Genomic DNA, 22,281 nt, shown 5'->3' with positions numbered 1-22,281 from the left:
TCTACCAAAGGAAGAGGTAATACCTAGAATCAGATCAAAACCATATTCTAGTTTAGATCCCTGTTTAAAATTAAGTTCTTATCTAATATTGTATTCAAATAAATGAGCATAAAAGAATGTATCAATTTAAATGTAATTAAGTATTTAAATAAGTCTAAACCTATTTGTAAAAATAAGCGGGGGACATGTCCATAGAAAATGAGTATTACTGTATTTGCTGCAAATGCTAATGTACTTTACAGAAAGTGTAATTTGAAAAGTAATTTTTTTTTTAATTTAACAAACTATGCATTAATTAATACCATGTTGATTGATATCAACACTTTTCTTAGCAAGAATAAGTATTTAAAACATGAACTGAAATGAAATATATTTGTGTATAGTAGGGAAAACTAATAAAAAAGAATTTAAAAAAAAAAAAAATAGGCTAGCCTGAATCAAATAGACGTACGCCAGGTGAATTACTGTTTGGGTTTGATTCTGAAAATCCTATTGACATAATATAAAAACTAGGGAGATCTGTAGAAATTTTCTCAGGGGGACTCATTCATATGTAATATATTGATGTTGGCATTCTGTAGATGTTCAGCGTAAATGGAGACGGCCTGATATCATTGTAGCTCTTTTGTTAAAACTGCAAAAGCATTCATCTACACTAGCAAGAACGCCCAGCAAAGCCCGGTCGTAAAGTATGCTTAAATATATTTTAATTCTTGCAGATTCCGTATATATTATTATAGAATTCATGTTCTATTGATTCTTATATATTATAAAGTTGCGATTTCAAAAATAAAAAAAAATATATATCCATATGACTCTAGTCCATTAGCTTGAATCGAAACCGAAATAAAAACTTATGAAAAAAATAAATATATAACTTGAGTTCCTTCAGCCATAACCAAAACCACAACTTATGAAGAAATCTTGGAAAAATTATTTATGACAAGAAATGGAAGTACATAACAATTAAATGATCTGGATGTAAGCGTGACACAGAAAATAACACACACGCTATCGTATTAATATATAGATAATGAAAAAATAAATAAATAAAAATAAAAGTATTGAGCAAAATCTACTCTTATGAAGTAGATTTTGCTCAATATTTATTTTAAGTCAATTTTGTTTTTTAAAATTTAATGTTTTTGTAATCTGAATGACTTTTTCCACTGTGTTTCTTTAGATATAACCAATTCTTGCTACACGAAAGAATTTTAGCTTTGAAGAGAAAAAAAAAAATGATTCAGTTTCCTGTATATAAGTGAAACGAGAAAAATGTTGTTTTTTTAATAAAATCGTCCGACTTTGAGCAGAAATTAAAAAGAAATATTGAAAAAAAAAAAAAAAAAAAAAAAAAACTAAAATAATTGCAGCAGCTTTCTCAATGGAATTCAAGTACAAGATGATGAAATAAACAAATTCTGGGTGAATTTATCTAGAATTTGCATCTCTGGAACCAGAGAGTTTTTTTGTCTTTACCGTCTATTTGGAATCAGAAAGCTGTATCATTTCTGTCTGTTGGAAATGAGAGTTATTTTTACATCTTTTCCTATTTTGTCTCCTCTTTAGCATAAATAATTTCTGTTTTACCATTTTTATATAAAAGGAAAAATCTGTTGGCAATTTTTTCCCTATCGAAATGTTTTTGTAATTTCAGTTTATAAAGAGATACGATGGATTTTACAAATATTTTTTTATCAAAGAAAATTTAACGTTTTTTTTTATGTTAGCTTTTGCCTAGAAAGCCTTGATCCATAATCTTGGAAGCATTTTTTACTGTAATTTTACTTTTTTTATTATTGAAGTCCAATTTTTTTTAAATATACCCCCCCCTCTCTTTAATTCAATTCATATTTTTACAACCATCTCAATTAAAGAAATGCAGGTCATTTGGTGCAATATTTAATAAAGACAATACCTTGCCTACTTTTCTTTATTGTCCGTAAAACTAACGAAAATATTTTCTAAACAACTGAGTTCATTAACTCTATTTTAATATTTATTTTGCAACCGGAAGTGAGAAAGGAAATTTTTTCATGTAAAGATAAAGAGATATGGCTTATTTTTTGTGTAGGGAATATGAATGAAAGATTTATTTTTGGAGAATCTGTGACAATCTTTTAATGTTTTTGTTTTAATTTTTTTATTATTTTATATTGAAATTTTTGGAAAAATCTTTGTTTTTAAGGAACTATTTTCTTATAGGTTTATTTGATGCTTTTTTACGATTAGCTTGGCATGAAAAAAAATTTTTTTTTTTTTCTTTAAATAGGTCCATTTCGGGGATTGGATACTCTAATAGTTGAAAACACTTGAAATCATTGTTATAACAAACAAGAGTAAAAAAATACAGAATAATCAACAAAAAATGGGTTTCTAAATAAAAATATTCTTTAGAAACCCATTCTTTACAGTTTTTGTTTTTTGGAGGGGGGGGGGCTTCGTTTACTATTGTGTTCCTAAACTCAAACAAGTAGTTCCTGTAATTTTTCTGATTTTTTTTTTTTAATTAAATTTTTTTATTTTTTTATTTTGCTTAGTACATTATGCAATCATATTATGCCACTATGTAGTTTACTTTGCTATTAAATTAGAAACACAAAATGCACATTATTTAAGATGCTTCTTGAATGTTATTTTCAATGCTTTGTGTATGAAAATGTTTAATATAGTTAAATATTTTGTGCTACTATAGTTTAAAATACGATCGGTTCACAATGAGGCTCCACCATTCTTATACAAATCTGTACCTCCTAAAATTAGTAATAGTTTCTTCATCTGCGATGATAAAGCATTTTATTGAAATTACTAATTATTGAAGAGGACATAACTCTTGAATAGTTAAGAGGATTAACCAACATGTTCGATCTCTCTTTCTCTATTTCACGTTTTTTCCTCCTCTTGTTTCTATCAATTCTTCATTTCCATTGATGGCATCGAAAACTTTTTTTTACTTTGTGATCATCAAGTTAAACATATTTTGAATGTTTGATAGAAACAGCCTTAAACTTTTTGTATATTGGAGAAAACCTAACAAAATAATGATTCGGAACGTTTCAGGTAAGAATTAATCATTTGTATTATTTTGACTACTATTCTCATCTTTGTAATTCACAACTTTTCAGCCAATACATAAAAAAATAATAGTAATTGTATAGTAATAAATAATATTAAAAATCTTAGATAGGATTAGGTTTAGGCTTTCAAATTTCACACTAAAATTATCCCTGTAACGGTTAAAAAATGGTTAACAATTAAGTTTAACAAGTAATCTTTTGGAGGTTGAAAGTTCAGTCTTTGTTACAACCAGTGATGACTAAGAATTACATAAATTAAGATTTCTATCAAATTATAAATTATAGGATGAGAATAATCTACCCCGTGGATGAAATAAATGACTCAGTTCAAAAGTCTGTATAGGTTTCAGAATTTAAAGATTTCCAAGCTTGAAAAGATGCACCTGAAGAAGGCGAAGGGTTACGTTAGCTGAAACGTTGTGAATATAATGAAGATGAGAACCGTAGAGTGAATAATAAGGGCCACTTATGATTAATTTCCTTATGTTAAAAATGGTTTTATTGTTTGCTTAACCATATTTAATTATCTAGCAAAATCGATAGCAGAAACCGGAAATCAAAGAGTAGATAATCTTGACTATTGCCACGTCTTCTGAAATGCAGTTGTTTTTAGAACAAATAAATTAATCTCCCAAAGTTATATTTTTAATTCTTTTCTATGAACTAATAAAAATTAACCTGTGCATTTTAAATTTGTAATTTATTTATTTTTGATCATGCAAGCTAAATGCATGCAGATACTAGAAAAAAAAAAAGAAAGAAAGAAAAAGCACTAAGGATGGATTTCTAATATTCATTCTTTTTCATTTTTTTTTTTTTTTTAATTTTTATTATTTTGCAATCTACTGATTTATATGAATTAAAAAAAAAAAAAAAAAAGTTCAAATTATTTTATTTTCCTTTTTCCAGAGGCAAGCAAAACTTGCGTGTTCGGGAGCATAACATTTTGGGCCCTTATGTTGATGGACTATCAACGTTAGTAGTATCATCATTTGAGGTAAGTTTATTTCTCTTATTTTCCTATGTGGATTTAAAAAAAGAAAATATTAAAACAAATATCCATTCTTTTAACCTGAAACGATGGATACACTGCTGAATATTTGTAAGATGATGGGGGATAGGAGAGGGGACGATTGTTTCTATTACTCATGGTCCGGTGCTCAATAGTACATTAAATCCAATAACTGACCCTCTTGATCACATACTGTTGAGATGTGGCTCGAACACGTAACTATGGTTGGTTCACGTATATTAAGGAGAGCGAAACTGGTCAGAGTCAACTGAAGCTGCAAGTTGGAATATGAACTCTTAACAGATTGTCAACTCATTTGCCAGTTTTTTTCTACTCTACATGGACTGCTATTATTGTTACCTAACAGAATGAACCTACTCTATATTTTATATCCGTGTCAAGTTTTTCACTTGATGATGCAGCACCTGGCAAAATAAACAGCCATTGGATCAATTCTTTAACTTGACAGTTCTTTATGACTAGATTGTCAGTGGTTTAAAACTCTCTGTATGTGACAATCTTTTCCATTAAATTTTTTTGCCGTAACTTCTATGTTTCTCCAATTTAAATCAAACAATGCTATGATTATTATCAGATAATCAAATCGTTACCATTCAATTATAAACTTTTGATAAAGATAAACAGTAACAAATGTTTGGTTTATTTGTTCCCAAACTGAGCAATGAAGTTAATCTTTTTTTTTTTTTTCTGTTTCTTCTTCTGTCCGTAATAAACAAATAGATTACGTCATAAAATATAAAATAATCTTAAAAAGTAAAAGCATTTTATTATTCGTTTAATGATTCACTTAAAGATTAATATTGAAAACTTATCAAACAAAGCTTGTTTTAAAATTTCTTTAGCAGTTATTTTTTTCCCCTTTATTTTGGCATATCATTTTTTTCACTTTGATTTTTATTCGGGGTTTCGTTCACTTCATGTTTAGTAAATAATTTTTGGTAATTCTTCTCAAATTGTTTAAAGTGCTTCAACCAATCCACACAGTTGAATACATTCTCTGGAGAGTTTTGATGTCCGTGAGAATTATGCGAGGTGAAAATAGGCTGATGATTTGATTGGAATATTCTGCACAACGTGAACCCTTCATGTCTTACAACTGTCCCCCCCCCCCCCGCTTCAAAAAAAAAAAAAAAAAAAAAAAAGCCTCACAGTAATATTTACTTGGTGAACCCATTTAGAGCATGAAATAATTTTCAACATTCATGAGTTGACCCAGCATAATAGCATTCGTCATAAAGGCAGATAAATATTAAAAAGATCTCATGTGAAAATAACTAAAGGCCATGGATAAATATGTAAACTTTTGTTTCCTTTTCTTTCTTTTTTTTTTTTTTTTTGCCGTAACACATTTTGCTTAAAATGCATTTTTAATAAATAATGAACATTTATCTTCAGAAAAGAATACAAACGTTGTTCTTTGCTATGATAAATTATTCACTTGGAAAAGCATATTGGTTTTATATATATATATATATATATATATATATATATATATATGTGTGTGTGTGCGTATATATATATATATATATATATATTACCAATAAAAAAGGTTAGAGAGTCTACATAAAAACTAAAAGTTTATATATATTAAAAAAAAATTTCAAAAAGAGAATGGTCTCTATTCTCTAAAGTTTCTTCTCCCACACAAATGCACATCCAAGGGAATATGAGGCACTCTTGAAACTTTGAAATTTAAATCGTATGAATAAAACTTGTGGAGGAAGAGGATGGAAGTGGTTGAAGATCTCTATATGTCTGTATGAATCTCTGCCTAAGGTAGACCTATTATAACTTCAAATATATCCGATTTTATTTTAATGAAATTGAAACCATATGTATAAGACACTAATTCAGAGAGTTGTTCAAAATTTTAGTTTCTTCTGACTAAATTGAAGAACAAAATGAAGAGAATTGCACAAAAAGTTATGTGGAATTATGACCGTAATAAAAGGCATAGTTTTCCAAGTCACAAACAACGTCAGTTTTCCCTACTAGTGTTAAATAACAAAAGACTGATGCTTTTTTTATAGAGGGTATGGCATACAGATTTTTCACATTTTGAATGGGTGTGTGTATATATATATATATATATATATATATATATATATATATTAAGTAATGTGATTTACAATTTAAAAATTTAAAAAAAATTTTTAAATTTAAAAATCAAATTTTAATTAAATTAAAAATCAGTTTCATAAGAAGGAACAACAACAAAGTCAATTATCTGTACGATCGTTTCGGAAATCCGTGCTTTTTATTTGTGGTATACATGAAGTTATGTAGAACAATTATATATAGTTTTTTTGGTAAGCACGGTCTCCTCATCAGCAAATTTAGGAGGATTTCTATTGAATTTAAAAGACACCATAAATAAACCTAGCATTAAAAGTAAGGCAGATGAATCTGAAAAAATTGAAATAAAAGGTTTGGATTTAAAATTTATAAGAAAAAGCTCATGTAAAATTAAAAATGTTATCTATAGCTGCACAGTATCAAAAACTCCAAATCTACAAGAACCTATTAACAGCCATAACTCAACTACCAGATTAAATAATAACACCAACTTAAATCAATCTACCGATCAATTACTAATCAACCCACCACATAATAATCCAACAATAGACCTAACGAAAAATAATCACAATAATCAAGAGGTAATATATATTGGTTCCACATCTGGCCTAATAAAACATAGAATTTCAACGCACAAACATTCTTTTAAAAATAACTCTCTATCAAACCAAACTACTCTATCCAACTATATTTGGCAACTAAAAAATAGCAATATTTCTTTCAACTTAAAATGGCAAATAATTGAGACTTGCAAATCATATAAACCAGGAGATAAATTTTGTGCACTATGTACAAAAGAAACCCTAAATATTTTAAAATATGAAGATATAAGAAGTACAACCAAACTATTAAATTCAAGACACGAGCTTCTGACATGTAATCATAAACGTTGGTTTAAATTTAATAAATATAAACCACCTTAAATCATTAAAAATTACTCATTAGTAAAAATAGATTACAATTTTTTTTTTTTTTTAAATAAAGTTAGACCAATTACCTCCCTTAGACCCGTAAAATAATTTATTAAATTAAGTCAGTAACACATGACAATTATCTCCCCTTAAAAACTTGCAAAATAAATATTCTCTCTATATATATTAACTGTAGCGTCTTTAAATCAAACTACGCTAACGGAAACAATTTACTGCACGAGCATCGCCCTTTTAAAATTCATCATTCAATAAAATAAAAAGCTATAGCAAACATCTAAATGACTACTTTAAACACAGTTCCTGATTTCAAAAAAAGAAAAACTAAAAGGTAACTATCTCTATATATTTTTAAATCAAATTTATTATGTAAATTCAAAAATATATATTTTTTCTACTCATTTCTATCTCTAACCTATATTAATTTTCTTATAAATTTTAAATCCAAACCTTTTATTTCAATTTTTTCAGATTCATCTGCCTTACTTTTAATGCTAGGTTTATTTATGGTGTCTTTTAAATTCAATAAAAATCCTCCTAAATTTGCTGATGAGGAGACCGTGCTTACCAAAAAAACTATATATAATTGTTCTACATAACTTCATGTATACCACAAATAAAAAGCACGGATTTCCGAAACGATCGTACAGATAATTGACTTTGTTGTTGTTCCTTCTTATGAAACTGATTTTTAATTTAATTAAAATTTGATTTTTAAATTAAAAAATTTTTTTTTTAATTTTTAAATTGTAAATCACATTACTTAATATTGAATTAGCTCTAGGACATTTAACTATCGAGCTTATTATATATCTAAATTACAACGAGCATTTCCTTTATTTTAATTAAACTAGTAATTTCACTGTTACATTAAAATACACTTAGCTCTTTAGACTAATAGTCTAATCTCCTTTAAATTATATATATATATATATATATATATATATATATATATATAATAATATTTGGGGTTGTTCAAAAAAAATAACCGATTTTAGAAACCAACATTTATTCATGTACATTATGTGGTACACTGGTACGCATGTGTCAAGCTTTTTAAAACTTGCTTTAGATAATCGAACATTGTTGGAATACTGATCTTGTGCCCGAAACACTTCTTTTACTATGACTTGGATTTTGTTCAACAATTACCTTCAAACATTAATTGTAAAGTCTACCTTCATCTTCAAGAAACTTCATTATCACTTGAGAATTTCCGAAATCATGATTGTGCTCTTCGATCCCTTCTGCACATGCTCTGTTGGCAGTTGTTTGAAGTTTCGGGTATTATAAAACTGCCTCCAGAGTTGAGGTTAGATTTTTTTTTTTTTTTCAACTGACTTTTTACTTCACAGATTGGGAGTCAGGAATTTTTGCAATCTAGTTTTTCAAAACTGATGTTTTTTTGTTTTTTTTTTTAATTTTAGCTTTCTTTTTCCTTATTTAATGTTGAAAATAAAGATTTGTAAAAAGACTACACACTTTGTTTAGCAGCTATGTGACCTTTGACATATAGGATTAAGTTTAACATTTATTCTAAACTTGTTTATTTATATTTGAACACTGAAGAAATTGATAAAATCAAAAGTTTTTTGGTTTTTTTCATTCAAAATGATTACAAAGAGAATATGATGATGAAACTTTGAAATTGACCAAAAATAAAAACTAGTCTAGCGAGTAAGATAAATAAATAAAAATGATAAAAACTAATACACAAGTCTTAATTCTTTTAGTTTTTAAATGTTATTGTACAAGATTATATATATATATATTAGCAGGCTGCTCGGTATTGCTCAGTCATAAAATACACAAAACGATTATATTTTTATTCATATCAGAAACTGAGACATGTGCATACTATTTTTCTAAACAGTTCTAATCTTGTAAGTAAAATATATATATATATATACTCTGGCTGCAATTGAAATCAAAATCTAAAGACAAGTACGATAACCATTAGACTGGCTTGACACAATTTTTAAAATGTGTTTTCAAACCTACTTATTCATAACATAAGGAATCTTTTCATGAGAACTATTCACGCATGCACATTTGTGAAACAGTTAACAAACAGATAAAAATTTGAGGACCTCCATGTACCCATTTTTCAGTTTTTACCCCCTTAGCAGCCCTTTTTTCCAGATGAAAACTGATTAAAGTTTTCCACGTGACTGAATACCCTATATACCAAATTTCAAGTCTGTAGATCAAAAATTTGTTGAGTATATAAGTTGAGAATTGTGTACACACGCATACATTTTCACTTATATAGATATACACACACTTATAAGTCATTTTATGAATGTGTTATTTCAGCTTTTAATTGCCCTGGAGACATTACATTATGAAGCAAAAAAGCAAAAAGAATTCATGAGAGTAACCATGACTAACAATTGAGAAACAAATCTACTATTGCTTATCTAAATATTTAATGCTGGAAGGTCTGTTGGCTGAAGGGAAATCATATCTGCCTGAATTTGGGAAATAACCCTGCTTCCCTCCCCCGAAGCTAATATTGATTTTGCTTGTAGTCTGCACAAATATCTTTAAAAGCAATTGTTTCAATATTGTTGCTTGAATTGTCTTTATTGGAAGTCTTCAAAATTTTCTTCTGATTTCTCATCTCGGCTGTTTTCCAAACATGAAAATATGTTTATTTGTCAAGTCTTTTGGACATCTCTTATCTTAGTCAATAAATCTTATTGTAATCAATAACATATTTTCAAAACGGATCGATTAGAGAAACACAACAGCTTTTCGGCTTAAATAAGGAGTAGATGGAAAATTATGAAGATGCAAAGAAGAAGAATGGAGAAAATATGATCAGACATTTGTTTCTAGTTAGTCTCAAGAGTTTCTTACTAACTCGATACAAAAAGAGTAGAAAGTGGGTCTAGGGTTTACTTTCGATATCCGCATAACTTTCGCTTCCTTATTCTGTTCTTTAGTCCTCACATTCCATGAGCAATGTTTCTGACAAAGAGGGGAAAATTTGTTTTCTGAGTCAGGATATCTTCTATCTAATACTTATCATTGGCAAGTTTTTGTCATTGAAGTGCTATTTTTTTATTATTTTAGCTCTTTACATAAAATGGCTTCAGGTTCTTGTCTGGAGCGATTTATGTAAAAAAAAAAAAAAAAAAAAAAAAAAAAAAGGAGAAAAAGCCCATTTCAACTTTGAAGTATTTTTTAAAATATTTTTTTTTTTTTGTGATACAATTGACCCCCCCCCCCAAGTTTTCTTCAATCTGTATAATCCATTATTATATTATATATATATATTTGTATAATAATCCATTATTATATATATATATATATAATAATCCATTATTATATTAAAGTTGACCTAATCATGATTTGTCTCCTATATATTTTAATCACACAAAACACATGCTAAAATATTCCTCGCTTTTGCGATTGCTTCATCATCATTGTATTCCATTTAGTGTTACATACTAGCATGCATTAGACGGCTCTAAGAAATTGACTTCCAAACTAACCTATCTCTGGCCAAGTTTTTATTCATCCCTCTTTCCGTCGGGTCCATTTTTATCACTTTCTCCCATGTTTTCTTTGACTTTCCTCTGTGAATTGAATCTTCTCCCTCAACTGTTCTACATCTACTAACCTAAGAAATTTTGTTCTTTCAAAGTGGCCATACCATCAAAGTCTCCTAGTCTGCACTTATCACCTTATACTGTCCAGATTTAATCTTCCTTATCAGATTTAAGCCCATCTAAGACTCAAATTACACATACATCATACCAGTTTCATATATAAAAGCCAAGCATGTCCAAGGATGGAGTACTGCTGCCATATCTGGGCAGGAGCTGCTAAAAACAGCCTAACCTGCCTTGACAGAGTACAAAATAGACTTTGTAACCTAGTGGGGGATGCCCTTTTCTCTTCCCTACAACCTCTCTCCCACAGAAGATACGTTGCCTGTCTTTGTTTCATCGTTATTTCCATGGGAAGTGCTCATCTGAGCTCCAATCTCTGGTCCCCCCCCTCGCCAATCTTTCATGAAAAACACCCGTCTAGCTGAAACCACTGTCAGTAATTTTCCCCACTTTTTATCTGTGCCTAAATCAAAATGTAGATTCTATGAACAAAGCTTCTTTCTAAGAAGTGCATGCCTGTGGAACTCTCTTCCGTTTGCCTGCTTCCCACCTGACTACAACTTGGATGTCTTCAAGTTCAACATAAACAAATTCCTGATGAACCGCCCCCCCCCTTAAGATACTTTATCAAATCTCCAATACTAACGATTACTATGATACTATCCTATTGATTACTGTACACACAATAACCCTTATCCTTGAGTGGCCTCCGGGCCTTGATAAGTGGTGACCTCCATGTAAAAAAAAAAAAAAAAAAAATCCTTGCTCTCCATGTAACGTATGTCTTCAATCATCACTGTCTAGCTTTCATTCCATACATGTACACATGCTTGATAGACTCTTCCCTTGGTTGACAAAGATTGTTTCAAAAAGACTATTTTTATTGTTCTAATTAGTATCAAATTGCAATTAACTAAGTCACTCATCTCTAAATTTTTATCATTTTTCTTCCATGCTCACTGTCTCTTTGTTTTATGCCATATCTCGTCTGAACTCCAATCTCTGGTCCCCCCTCGCCAATCTTTCACGAAAAACACCCGTCTAGCTGAATCCACTGTGAAAAATTTCCCCCACTCTATATCTGTGCCTAAATCAAAACGCAGATTCCATGAACAAAGCTTCTTTGTTAGAACTGCACGCCTGTGGAACTCTGTTCCGTCTGCCTGCTTCCCTCCGGACTACAACTTGGATGTCTTCAAGTCCAATGTTAACAAATTCCTAATGAACCGCCCCCTTAAGTAAACATTTCAGCAAATCTCCTCACTAACGTAATGTACTTGCAATAACCCTTATCCCTGAGTGGCTTCCGGGCCTTGATAAGTGGTGATCACTGTGTAAAAAAAAAAAAAAAAAAATCTACCACTCCTGTCTCTCTCTACCACATTGGTATCGAGTATGGGCATAATGTATCTTGTATAGTTTTGAAAGACACTATATTGAAAAATATCAATACATTTTACAACCGTTGTGTGTGTGTACACACACACACACGCACACACTTGTAGGCTGCCTGGCATTGCCTGGTCATAAAATATGCTTTAATGCTATTTTAATTTATGCAGATTTCATATTACTATAGAGTTGATTCTATATTATTATATTGTACCCAATATGTAGTAGTGATTTCAAAAGTTTAAAAAAATATCTGATTTGGGTACCATCAGTTAACCAAAACATGTAGCTCTCCAGTGGAATTCGCTACAATATAACCTAAGGTCACATGGATATCGATACTTTAAAAATTAACAAAGTTAAACATCTGAATGTATATTTTGTGCGTGTATAGAAGATATGCATTAAGTCAACGTATGCCTGCCAAGTTATAATTTTTTAAATTTTTATCTCTTAACAGCTATTTTTACAAGCTAAAAAACCAAATTGAATTTGTTTCGTAGGTCTCAATCCCCTATATATCAAGTTTCATGTCTGTAGACTAAAAATTGACAGTCTGGTAGAGACCGTTCCACACACACAGTCACTTACATATATATATATTGGTTAGATGGTCTAATGAGATCGGCAGGATAATTTTATTGTCCTGTCGATTGAAACAACTTGTAATGATTTAAGCAAACATATCTGAGGTTGAAATAATAAAAACAGGTTTAGCTCTACTAACGTATTAAGCACTTCTTTCCTGTTTTTTACCAAATATACCTCCTAATATATATATATATATATATATATATAAAAAAAACAATTCAATACATTTTTGTAGAAAAATGTGTCTTCTATCTCAAAATACACCCCAGTTTCTGATATCATTTCTTAATTGAAGCCAAATTTTTTTCTCCTGAAGCATTCTTTTGGGGTTTACAAACGGTCAGTAATTGCTGGAAGACATATCTGGAGAATGGGGTTGGTGTAGAAGCAATTTGAAGTGCAATCCATGTAGCTTTGCCAGTGTTATGATTAACTTCTTATATTTTGCACTGTCTTTATAAAAGAACACATTTTTTCTTCATTTGTGGCTTTTTTTGTTTTCTTTGCGATTTCTTCCTTTGAACCAATTCCTTCGAACCAATTTCTTCCTTTGAACCCAAGAATGCTATATAATATTCACTATTAACCCTAACCCGACTGTTCTTCCTTTCTCAAAAAAACAAAGTATTTTGCACATCCCAAAACATGGAGACCAAATCCTTGCCTGCTGATGTTTGCAACTTTGGCTTTTTTTAACAGTTTTCACATGCTGCTATTCAGTCAGCTGACTGTCAATGTTAATCCAAAGCGAAGTGGTCCATCCATGTTTTATCCATCGTGTCACATATTGCCGCAAAAACTTTTTGTTGCAAACGATTTTGTTCTTGATAGACTGAACAAATGAGGCACTCACAACTTTTTCTTTGACAAATGTACAATATGGTGAACATGCTGCTTTTTGATATCTTAAACTCCTTTGCGATCTCATGCAACTGATCATCCAAAATGAGGTTTTTCATTGTTTAGAAAGTTTGTAACATTAAATAACTGTAACTTATGAAATAATACTTTGATTACAATCATTTTGACCTTCCATTTGAAGGTTATTACTTTATATAAATCATGTCATGCCAGAGTCTTATTGAATGAAATATATATATATATATATATATATATATATATATCATTCACAGAGTTCAATACGTACAAATCTTTTTTAATGTAAAAAATAGAATAGTTTTTGACTCCTGTACCCATAAAATTGTTCACTCTAAGCGCATTGAATCTTTTGGGTGGAACATGCCATTTAAGGTATATTGGTATATTTATATCTTAATAAAACTTGACATTATACAAGACTTTCCTTACGAGCTGAAGCATGACTGCCGAACCAGCGACAGAGCCTTTTGTAAAGATACAAAATTACATATCTACAAATATACATATCTAATTCATCAATTTAATGTGTTTGTTTGAGATGCAAAAAGAAATCAAGTAAGGTATTTTTCTTTCATACAGCATAAATATATGAATACACCCTCTCCCTTGCTAAAAAATAAGAGTTTCTTGCTGTACAGTAAATACAAAGTGTAGTGTTATAACCTCTCGCATTTACTAGGCTGATAAGACTAAATTAAAATGAAGTTAAATATATTTTGATTTGCAAGATAATGTCCTCAAAATGAGGTCCTCATGTAGTTCCAGAGAAAATAATCCTGTTGGAAAAGCTCCAATGAGTAAGCAGATAATCTCATGTCACCGTGTAAAGAGATCAAATGTTCAGAAATCAGCTTCCTTAAAACATCCATAGATATTATAGCGATGCGGTGTACATGGTTTCTCTATTCTGTCCAAATCATGAAGAAAAAAAACGTAAAGCATTAACTATAAAAAGCCATGGTTAGAATTTGCTTTACAAGTGCAACATCAATAAACATATAACAACAAAAGAACCAAGTGATGTTATTGTTGCTCACCGTATTATCTTATTTAAGCTTGGTTTGATAAATGAGTAGCAGAATTGAGATTAGGAAGCCAAGAAGCTTAATCTGATTCCATTTAGATGTAAACTTCATCTCTTGATGTGCATGAGTGCTCGCACTATGTCACTTTCATTCTTACATAATTGCATAGTTGATGTTTATGCATCTCCTCGTGCATGTGCATAATGATATTAGGTGGTGTGTCGGAGGTGGGTGGGGTTCTTTTGGCTTACATCCACAAATTAAGATTTCAGCCCATGTGACATTCTCAGAATCTATTCAACTGTTAAATACGGCAGTCCTTATGAGGGGGTCAATAGCCAATTCCCTATTTGTCAAAAAAAAAACCTCTCTCTCTCTCTCTCTCTCTCTCTCTCTCTCTCTCTCTCTCTCTCTCTCTCTCAACCTGGCTTCTTATAATGTAAATATGCTAGGCTGATAAAGACAAACTGATTTTACTTTTCTGAGTTTGGTAAAATAAATATTTTGATGACAAAGAATGCAATAATTAAATCTTTCAAAATCCTATTTAAAAAAGAAATTGGTAAAAGAAAAAAAAAAAAACCGATGCAGTTGAAAAAGAAAAGAAAAAAAACAAAATTAAAGATGTTTGATCGATTTTATATTCAAATTTGTATTTCTAAGATATACTACTAAAACATTCATGGTACTTAAATAAAGTGTTGAGATAAGCAAAATATATGATTGTCATAAAGCTCTTTCTGAAAAAATATTGAGCATTTTATATATAAAGTCAAAAACGGTCTTCTCGTGACGACGAGCGGTTCTACATATGCGCCAGATGACGTCATGACCTGACTTATTTTAAATAGTTGAAAAACTGAACAAATTTCATGTGCGTTGCGTTAGCTCAGTTGATTAGCGCGTTGGTTCATTATCTAAACGTTTTGGGTTCGAATCGTGGTGTGAGATGTCTTTTTTTTTTTTTTTTTTTCGATTTTTTAAATTTAAATATTGAACCGGTGTTATTTAAGCCATTTTTCACGTAACGTTCGTTTTTCTGGTTTTTTTTTTTTTTACTTCGCTTATCCACCCCCCGACCACACACCCAAAAACACCCGGCTACCCACCGATTTTTTAAATTTTAATATCGAAACAGGCTTATTTAAGCCATTTTTCACGTGTTCGTTTTTCTGTTTTCATCGTTCGTTTGCCTTACGTAAGTTTTTTTTTTTTTTTGATATTTTGATTAACAAACAAATCTACGTCGTCGTAACGCTCAACGACTTCCAGGCGCGCACCTGTCAATTTGGTTCTTACTTAAATAAATTCAAACATCTTTCACTGACTCATTCTGGCTGGGCGATTTTATTTTCAAACTTCGCCTCAGAGCTTCGGGTTTGACCCCCCCCCCCCTCCCACCCATCGGTTTCTTTTTTATTTAACACCACACACACCTACAAACACCCGGGCAACGCCGGGTACCCCCGCTAGTTTTCTATAAAATGTGAATTACCTTGATTAAGCAAGGTTTTCAATCTGATAAACAGTATTAAAATGTGGGAAGAGATAATTTGACATTGATAGGAAATAAAATTTCAGTATTCTGAATGTGTTCAAATTTGTTTTTAAAATTTTGAACTGAGGATTGATAATTTTTATAATTTGAATTATTCAAACTACCATTCTCATTTTTAGTGTTATTTTCACAGCATTTTGATCGATATAAACTACCTAGCTTCTAATGCAAAAAAATCAATCTTATACAATGCAAATGGATACATGTATGGATTCAACATAAAATAATCAAACATCAGTTGACATGCTGTAATTCTTGAATAATCAGGCATTTTATATTCAACATATTTGAAAGAAGATTAGACAACAAAAAAATAAAACAATTGCAAATTCTGATTTAACCCTAACCCCCACCCATCTTGAACCTTTTGACTTGAAAATGTTTAACAAAGGCTCACTGAAGTAAAGATGAATTAATGATCAAACCAGCATGTTACTAGAAATGCATCTGGTTCTAAATGCAATGCTTCAATTAAGAAACTCTACATCTGCGGCTTCATTATTCTATTAGAATTTTGCGGCTTCATTATTCTATTAGAATTTTGAGATAAAAAGGGCAAAATATTTTATAGATTTTATACATGATCGATGTTGACCGGAAACGTTCATCTTTCTAATTGTCTTTCGCCGCAATAATTCTGTATTAGCAGAACTATAAGGAAATTCTACGATTTCTTTCATCTGTATGATTTACTGTTAATGGAAATATTTCTTTGACATAATGTAACGTTTAACAATATTAAGAAAAATTCTTTTTCTTCTTCCATGAAAATCATAGCCATTATCAACTTAATATTTAAATAATACAAATCTTTTCTTTTTTATTTCTTGAAAATTGTAACAATTTAGATCTTTTTAAATAATAGTTCCTTTCTTACCATAAAAATATTTAACTATTCTTTAAATATAATGAATGCCACTTTTTAAATCGATTTTAAACTATAACAGTTAAAATTGTACTAAAATTATGTTAAAATAAAGTACAAAGAGTAGGTTTTTTAAACTGATTAAGTTCATTGGAGGACAGAATTGGAATTTGGAACAATTCATTTTAAAATGGGTAAAGTCATAATTTATCTTTGACGACTAGATACATTCACTTTTAAAATGTTTTTATGATACAGACTTTCCTCAGAATTTCCTGTTTTTAGTTAAGATATTACCATCTGAAGAAAACTTTAAATTATCATGTTTTCATTATTCAGAACACTGAGGAAATATTTTCTTTCGGTTGACCTAATTTTGAATTCATAATAAAACTTAATTCATTTGAGTAAATTTTTTTCCTAAGAGGATTCAACTAACATTCATTCGACAAGTAATGTTAAAACGGATTGATTTATAAATTTTATGAAATGCACAAATTATTTCAACATTTAAAAACATTTGTAATTTAAATTTTTTTTTCTGATATTTTCTTTAAACACTTGATAATTTCCAGTAAGGCCCATGTCGGAGTGTTCTAAGTTTTGAATGCTTACTAATGTCGTCACATAGTTTCTTCTGGCAGTGTTCAGTTGTTTGTTTACTCTCGGAATGAGAGGTTCATAGGCATCACCACTTATCAAGGCCCAAAAGCCACTCGTGTATAAGGGTTGAAGAGTGTACAGTAATCAATTGGACAATATAGTAATGGTTAGTAATGGAATCGGCTGGAAAGCAGGCAAACGAAAGTTTCACATGCGTACAGTTCTAAGAAAGAAGCTTTGTTCATGGAATCTACGTTTAGGTTTAGGTACAGATTAATAGTGGGGGAGGGAATTATTGATATTGTTTTCTGCTAGACGGGTGTTTCTTGTGAAAGTTTGGGAAGGGGGGCCATAGATTGGAGCTCAGTCGAGCACTAGCCATGAAATTAACAATAAAGCAGAGACAAGCTCGCAACATCTCTTCTGTGAGAAAGAGGTTGCAAGGAAGAGAAAAGGACATCCCCTACGAGGCTAGGAAGTCTATTTTGAACTCTGTCAAGGCAGGATAAGTCCTTTCTAGCAGCTCCTGCCCAGATGTGGCAACAGTAATCCATCATTGACTGTACCTGACTCTTATATAGATAGAGAATTGCATCAGCAGTGAGATATCTACTGTATCAATAGAAGGATCCCACCATTTTTCCAGCGGCCTTGGCAACAGATTTGATTTTTTTTTGTTTTTTTTTTTTTGTTTTTTTTTGTTTTGTTTTTTTTTTTGTTACAGGGTGGTCACCACTTATCAAGGCCTGGAAGCCACTCAGGGATAAGGGTTATTATAAGTACAGTACGTTAGTGTGGAGATTTAATAAAGTGCCTACTTAAGGGGGCGGTTCATCAGGAATTTGTTTACGTTGGACTTGAAGACATCCAGGTTGTAGTCAGGTGGGAAGCAGGCAGACGAGAGCCATTCATTTCAATTAATGCCAGATGGGGATCAGAGCATTGATTATGTAAAGAGAAAGGCTTGGTTTTAGATGCATCCTTTTCAAAGGCAATTCAACATTGATTTGATCTCTCCTAGCAACATCAGACAGTTGTTTAAATAGTTTCAACAGAATGTCTGTGTCGAGGAAAAAGTTGAGGACAACTAGAAGAACAAGAAGTGAGAATCTGCTGTATTTGAAAGGACCCCAAATCGATTTAGCTATTAGTTTGTGATCCCTGAATCCATTGTCTGGCATCTGCTGGGAAGACGTGTACATTTGAAACTTTAAAAGTACATCTCGTTCAATTCGGTGTTCTTTGTGCTTAATTTGTAATATACACTTCTATCACTGTATGTTTAAAAAAATTTTTTTTAGTGAAGATACTTACAAGATTAGTAAGTATCTTACAAGATTACATTTCTTTTCTACCACTAATCTTGATAATTTTTTGCCAAAATATTTAAGTCCTTAATTAATCAAGCTCTAGTTCATCACCTTACAGCTGACTCCTAACCAACAAATGATATAGATTTAGGCAAGCCCGTTCCATAGCAGATATCCTAACTGTAATCTCTGAATCTATATATCGTTCACTAGACAAAACAGGGGCGGGTAGAGCGGTAGCCCTAAATATATCTAAGGCTTTTGACAGGGTATGGCATGATGATCTTCTAAGGAAAATTAGATCATATAGTATCACTAGAAGAATACATAATGTAATTACATCCTTCTTAAGAGAAAAATCCAGGTTGTCCTCGATGGTCATACAGCTAAACAAATATATAAATGCGGGAGTATCTCAGGGGTCTATCCTTGGACCTTTATTATTCTTGATATTCATAAACGATCTCCCTGATAAAAATTTATCTGAGATGGGTATATTTGCTGATGACACCACTCTCTATAGCAAGCACGAGGGGAAAACAAATGAACACATATCTAAGGAAATGGTAGAAACACTAGAGGATGACCTCCAATCTGTAGTGGAATGGTGGGTCACATTCAATGCTGCCAAGACTAAACTTGTTTCCTTCAATAATTTCAAGAAGCCTCTACCACCAATAGCAATGGTCAATAACACATTACCTGAAAATACTTCCTTTAAACTCCTCCGCCTAATGTTTACAGGGAACATGAACTGGAATAGATACATTGAGAGCATTGCCAAGGCTGCTGCAAAGAAAGTAGGCTCTCTCTACCATGCTAGAAAACTACGTACATCTGAAAGTATCCTGTACTTCTATAAAGCCACCATTCGCTCTCACTTCTTGACAGGGTTCAAAAGAGTCACCAACCTGATAGATCCTGAACTGTCATCTAGGCTTCAGCCTCTGTCCCACCGTCGAAATGTTGCATCCCTCTCCCTGTTCTACAAGTACTTTAATGGTGAATACTCTGACGAACTACAAGCACTTGTACCCCCTCGACATGAACACCCTCGACAAACCTGACAAGCAGCTAAATCCCACCCCTTCAGAGAGATCCCTAGGTGTAAGAAAGCCTTCTATCCAATAGTTTCTTCCCTAGAATTGCTAAACTTTGGAACTCGCTTCAAGGATTCTGCTTTCCCAACTGTACTGACATGCAGAAGTTAAAGTGTAATGTGAACAGACATCTTACTACTCCTCTCTCTTCATAATACCCCTGCAACTTATGTCCCCAATAGTAGCCCCCTACTTCAAAGTGGCACTGTGCCTTGTTTGGGGTGAAAATGTAATTAAAAAAAAAATATTGAATAACAGGAATCAACTTTGTGAATCATGATACACTGATACATGTCTTGGAGGAAGTCTCTCCTTGCATTTTACTACAGGTGGTGGCTATAATGAACACTTGTAGGCAGGAACTATTGAATATGGATGAATTTTTCTATTACTTTTACTTAATAAAATACCGTGTAAAGAAATCGATTCAGTATTATTAATGCTCCTCTATTTAAGGTTCAGTTTATGTATCTGAATAAAAAAAATAATCCCATCAAAAGCAATTAGGAAATATCCAAAATAAATTTATATAATTGGATTCGATCTTCCTCCACTTGTCAAAACTGTAGTAACATTGTTTTGGGCAAAATCTGGCTATCCAAAGTAAAAGCGGTGCAAGTTTGCATGTTTCGTTTCTTTAATGGTCTGCGAAGGTTGAAAACAAGAAGAGATTCATTCTTCCAATGCATCGTTTTAATCGACCGTTTATTTAACCATAAAAATGCGATTCCAGCCTTATAACTAACTAGCCTGGGTACCTCGCGTTGCTCAGGTGTTTGGAGGTGTGTGTTGAGCAAAAAAAAAAGTTGTAGTAGGTTTAAATTAAGGCTAGTCAATCAAAAAGAAGTGATAACTTTAAAAAATATTGGCAAAAAAAAGCGACCCCCCCCTTCCTTGTAGAAAAGTGCCCAGTTGAAGGTGAAGGAATTAATGTTTTTGGCCAATTTTTCGATATTTGTTGTCCGAAGGGTAGAGCTTCAAAATGGTACTGATCTCATGAAAATCTGTCGCCTCTTTCGACATACAAACATACATTTAAACATAGGTGATATTTATATTATAGCCGGATAAGAGATGCATCGATATATTTAATATTTTACATTATTTTAAAAGCAAAATAAATTGTCACTTTTTCTGAGTACTTTGCTAACAACATCTCTTACAAAAACTTCTATTTATATCTACTGATTTTATGATAGCAGTAATTAATCTCTATTGATTATATAATCTGTACTAAGTTTATGAACTTTCTTTTTCATTCAAAAAATATGAAACAGATTTATTTGCACTGCTCTCACCCGTTTCGTAAAGCTTCAAAACCAATGTATTTCTATCTTAAGAAGCCAGAAAAAATATCCAATTTCTATTAGCTGACTCTACATGTTTGTTTTGGGGGAGGAGGAGAGGGGGAATAGAATAGTCACTGCAGTTTTTTTTTTTGTTTCGTTTTGTTTTTTAATAGAAAAAATATTAAAATAAACATTTTCAGCTCTGATGTGAAAGCTAAAAAAAAAAAAAAAAAAAGCTTCAAATATAAACGATTATTAATATATTTGCTCATTGCTGAGAGGTTCTGTCTGTCCGCCACATTAAAGTTTGAAATAGCAGTTTCACTCTTAAATGTAAAGATTGGATATATGCATTTTATTTTAGAAGCATCTGCGTCAGTGATTGTCAATTGGTTTATTTACTCTTTCGCATTTATATTTCAAACTAGCGGGGGTGCCCGGCATTGCCCGTGTGTGTGTTGGTGTAAAAGAAAAAAAGTTTTGGGAGGCAGGTAGGCTTGAATCTGAAACCTCGAGACGAAGGTGGAAAAGAAAGTGTGAAAAAACCTAACATCCTACCGCTCAGCCACGATGGGACAGGAAGTGAAAAGCATTCTAATTTAATGATTGAAAAGTTAAGTGACATGTGTGTGAATTTAACGAGGTCAAACATCATGCGACTTAACTTTGGCTGCAAGATATTGGGGAAAACCAGTTCCCCATAAAATTGGAGTGTCCAAATGAATAGCAATTGTCTGATATAAGGTGTTTCCCCTGCATTGATCAAAGCTGATTGCTTTTCTGGCCCTTATGGCATGAATACCAAGTACACGCCTTTGTTCGGATTCAGTTTTGCTTATATACGGAAAAGCCAAATAAACACACGGAAACTAAGAAATACTGCGAAAATAATGTGTAAAAGTCGCCCATATAAAAGATAACCACTACCCCATTT

At 31.4% G+C, this 22,281-nt stretch overlaps 1 protein-coding gene across 22 annotated transcripts in view; it reads left to right on the top strand.

Annotated features, from left to right (window-relative positions):
- Positions 1 to 22,281, top strand: part of LOC145243881 (kinesin-like protein KIF13A) — a 1,028,209-nt gene that overhangs the window by 436,835 nt on the left and 569,093 nt on the right. For all 22 annotated transcript variants that reach the window (XM_080106966.1, XM_080106962.1, XM_080106977.1 and 19 more), the window contains one exon: positions 3,987 to 4,074. In XM_080106966.1, the coding sequence (XP_079963092.1) occupies positions 3,987 to 4,074 (88 nt within the window). The remainder of the gene's footprint in view (positions 1 to 3,986; positions 4,075 to 22,281) is intronic.

This window comes from Euprymna scolopes, chromosome 22 (genome assembly GCF_053919585.1).
Source record: "Euprymna scolopes isolate OS-2025 chromosome 22, ASM5391958v1, whole genome shotgun sequence".
Classification (NCBI taxonomy): Eukaryota; Metazoa; Mollusca; class Cephalopoda; order Sepiida; family Sepiolidae; genus Euprymna; species Euprymna scolopes.
The sequence above is the reverse complement of the archived record's forward strand: the minus strand, read 5'-3'. Positions and strand labels throughout refer to the sequence as shown.